Genomic DNA, 3,572 nt, shown 5'->3' with positions numbered 1-3,572 from the left:
GCACAGCGGAGGCGTCGCGTCGAACCCGTCGAATAATTTCAGTCGTGTGGAATAGTTTTGTTTCCTGCCCGCTTCATCGCGAGCGTCACCGTCGTCCGGCGCAGCGCGATTTCGCGGAGCGGCTTCCCGGGCGTCGTCGCGCGCGCGCCCGCGGGCGGCGCGTCGCCGGCGGCCGCGAGGCGCAGCGTCGCCGCGACGCCGTCCCGCGCGGCGCCGCCGGGGCCGAAGTCGCGCGCGAGGCTCCCGACGCAGCGCCGCCAGCCGAGCCGCTTGTTGTCGCGGCGCACGAAGACGTCGCCGCTAAAGTCCGCGTCGCTCGGCTCCAGCGGGACGTCGGGCCACGACTCCCGGGACTCGTTGGACGACACGGACGCCGTGTCGAGCGCGCCCGTCGTAGTCGTCGACGGGGACGCCGGGGCGTCGTCGTCCATGTTCTGCTCGCGTTCGTGCGGCTTGGTGCGGGCGGCGTGCGCGCGCGCAAAGGCACCGCGCGCGTCGGACTTGTTTTTCTGGTGTCCAGGCGCGCGGCGCGCACGCGCGAACCTCTCGGCGCGGCTAGGAGGAGGCGAGGAAAGAGCTCTCGAGGAGCTCCATCATGAGCCGAATTGCCACAAGAGAGAGAGAGACTCAGAGAGGAGCAGTCCACTCGACGACCCGACCCAGCGCGCACCAGCAAGTGTCCGTCGAAGCAAAAACGCGCGCGGCCCTTCCAGTGGGCCACCGGAACCGCCCGGACGCGCGTGTCAAGCGCTGCGAGCGCATTCGGCGTGCACGCTCTGAAAACATGGGTAGTATGGGTCATCGATCGCAATATCCAGCGCGCGCGCCGCCGGGCCGCGCGCGCCGCACCGCGCATCGCTCCGCCAAATATCGGCTATCGGTCGCGCATCCAGCGCGCGCCGCGGCGCGCGCACCAATGTCCGCATCGCGCCGCGCGCAGGCGCGATGGCCGCCTACGACGGGAAGACGCCCTTCATCCTGCTCGCGCGGTGCCACATCAAGCCCGACGCCGACGTCGACGCCTACCTCGCGGCCGCGCGCGTCGCCGACAAGGCCGTCATGGAGTCGGAGCCGGGCATGCTGCACCACACCTTCGACGTGGATCCCGACGATCCGCGCATGTTCGTCTGGAGCGAGGTCTACAAGGACGACGAGGCGCTGCTCTTCCACCTCACGAACCCGCCCCTGCAGAAGTTCGTGCAGCAGCACTCCGAGGAGTTCGGCGACGGCTTCTCCATCGAGATCTACGGCACGCTCGACGCGGAGACGAAGAAGAAATTAGACGCGACGGGATTTCCCATCAAGTACTTCGACACGAAGCTCGGCTACTCGCGCGTCAACGACGCCAAGTGCGCCGTCATGTGAGTGAACACGACGTCGTGCGCCGTCATGCGAGCGCACAAGCGCGCGCGCCGTCCAAAGCCGCGGAACGCGCGAGGAAGACCCAGCGAAACACGCCGCGCTAAAAGACGACGGACATCACTTAGACGCGCGCGCGGGAGCATCGAGGAGGCGGCCGGGGGAGGCGCCGAGCTCACCGCTCGCGGCGGCGGCTTAGTTGTGCGTGATGGGGTAGAAGAAGTGGTGGTCGCACGAGTCGAGCTGGGAGTGGAGCATGGCGCCCGTGACGCCGAGCATGGCCGCGCGGCCGTTCTGGAGCTCGCAGGTGAGGGCGCGCTGGCGGGCCGTGGGGTCCTCGATCTGGTTCGTGAAGGGGTAGCCGCCGGGGATCGTGCCCGCGGAGCCGTCGTAGCCGCCGGGGAGGTTCTGGGGGCCGCCCGTGTACTGGGTCGCGGGCATGGCCGCCGTCTCGGCGATGAAGCCGAAGGCGACGATCTGGAAGAGGCCGAACTTGGGGATGTTCTCGATGGCGTCGAAGCCGTAGCCGATGTCGGAGAACTTGACGGAGCCGTCGAGCGTGATGGAGCCGGGGAAGGTGATGCCGAGCTCCTGGACCATCATGCCGATGAACGCGGTCATGGCGATGCGGCCGTGCTTGATCTCGACGGCGCGGCGGCGCGCGAGCGACTCCTGCTCGTCCCAGAACTTGCCCGACGGCACGACCGTCGACATGGACAGGAAGGGGTCGAGGCCGATCTCGGGCACGGGCATCTCGCCGGCCTTGGCGACGACGCTGGCGGCCTTGGCCGTCGACGAGGACTGCTGGAAGGCCGCGGCCGGGGCGACGAGGGCGAGGGCGAGGGAGAGCTTCATGGTGGCGTGTGGGAGGCCTGCGCGCGCAATGAGTTCGGGTCGTGTCGCGGCCGCGCGGGTTGCGGCGGGGTTGCGCGAGGTGTATGGGGGTCGCGGCGGGGTCGCGCGTGCAACTGGGGACTGGGTGGGTGGGTTCTGGACGCTGCATTCGACGAGGTTGAGATTCTAAAAAGGCTTGAGTCTCGGATCGGATTGCGGGCCCAAAAAGGGGCTTCAAGCCGGCCATGTTGACCCTCAAGTCAACAGGTTGAACGCGATGGGCAGCCTCCTCGCGTCTCCGCAGGCTAGCAGCCTCCCGTGGCTGCCGCGGAAGCCATGCCCACGACAGGCAGTCGCCTGACGAGCCATCCATGCCGCGCTGACCCATGAGGCTCACCGTCGAATGCCTCGGCCGCACCCACGCCTTGCGCTTCGCGCGGCTCGACCGGCCCATGCGCAGCCTCGCCAAGGCCGTCGCCAAGGCCGCCGGCGTCGAGCGCGTCGTGCTCGAGGCGGACGGCGGCGTCCTCGACGGCGCCGCGAAGGTCAGCGCGGTCCTCCGCGACGGCCAGCGGCTCGTCGCGCGCGTCCCGCTGGACCTGCCCTACGACGAGTTCGACGTCGTCGTCGTCGACTTTGGGCGCGCGGGGAGCGGCGCGCCGTCGTGCTCGCCGGAGGCGCCGGCCTGGGTCTGCAGCCGCAGCGACGTCGAGCGCCGCGCGGCGAACGCCGTGCTGGGATCGCCGACGGCCGTCGCGGCGCACCCGCGCGAGGCGGGGCCGCACGTCGTGAGATGGGGCGACCTCGAACGGTCGTTCACGGCGGTCGCCGCGCGCCGGCCCGCGCCCTGGCAGACGCTGCGGCCCGCGGCGCGCGCGCGCGTCCTGCGATGGCTGCGAGCGAACGGCGTCGACGCCGCGACGGACCGCGTCGACGCCGCGCAGCTGCCGCTGCCCCGCGTCGACGCCGCCGACGACGCCGCGCCCGTCGCCTGGCGGCGGCCCGCCGCGGGCGAGGTCGTCGTGCTGCCCGACTTCGTCGACGAGGCCCTCGCGCGGAAAATAATCACCGCGGCGAAAAAACGGCTCGCGGCGAGCGGCCTCATGGGCGACGGCGGCGCCGCGGCCCGGCCCGCGGCCTCGGGCTACCGCAGCAACCGCGCGGCCTTCCTCACGGACGCGTCGGGCGCGGGCGCCGTCCTCGGCGCGCTGCGGCGCACGGTGAGGCGCTACTTCCCCGAGGTGCCGGCGGCGGACGTCGAGTTCCAGGTCGTCCACTACCGCGCGGGCGAAGAGTACCGCTGCATCACGATGTTCTCCGGCGCGACGCCGACGGCGCGTTCCCGCGGCGCACGTCGCTCTTCGTCTACCTCGCGCGCG

At 71.1% G+C, this 3,572-nt stretch overlaps 2 protein-coding genes across 2 annotated transcripts in view; both read left to right on the top strand.

Moving 5' to 3' along the window:
• Positions 1–628: 628 nt before the first annotated feature.
• On the top strand, positions 629–1,472 carry AURANDRAFT_60056 (hypothetical protein; the record flags this gene model as incomplete). Its single annotated transcript, XM_009038594.1, has 1 exon — positions 629–1,472. The coding sequence occupies one exon, from the start codon at positions 946–948 to the stop codon at positions 1,363–1,365; it is 420 nt and encodes a 139-aa protein (XP_009036842.1).
• Positions 1,473–2,579: 1,107 nt separating this feature from the next.
• The window catches only part of AURANDRAFT_63739 (hypothetical protein), a gene marked incomplete at both ends in the record, with an annotated part of 6,961 nt that continues 5,968 nt past the window's right edge, over positions 2,580–3,572 (top strand). The window contains one exon of the mRNA XM_009038595.1: positions 2,580–3,531. Within this exon, the coding sequence (XP_009036843.1) occupies positions 2,580–3,531 (952 nt within the window). The remainder of the gene's footprint in view (positions 3,532–3,572) is intronic.

Source organism: Aureococcus anophagefferens, assembly GCF_000186865.1.
Source record: "Aureococcus anophagefferens unplaced genomic scaffold AURANscaffold_8, whole genome shotgun sequence".
Taxonomy (NCBI): domain Eukaryota; class Pelagophyceae; order Pelagomonadales; family Pelagomonadaceae; genus Aureococcus; species Aureococcus anophagefferens.
Note: the sequence above shows the minus strand (reverse complement) of the source record. Positions and strands in the feature narration are given on the sequence as shown.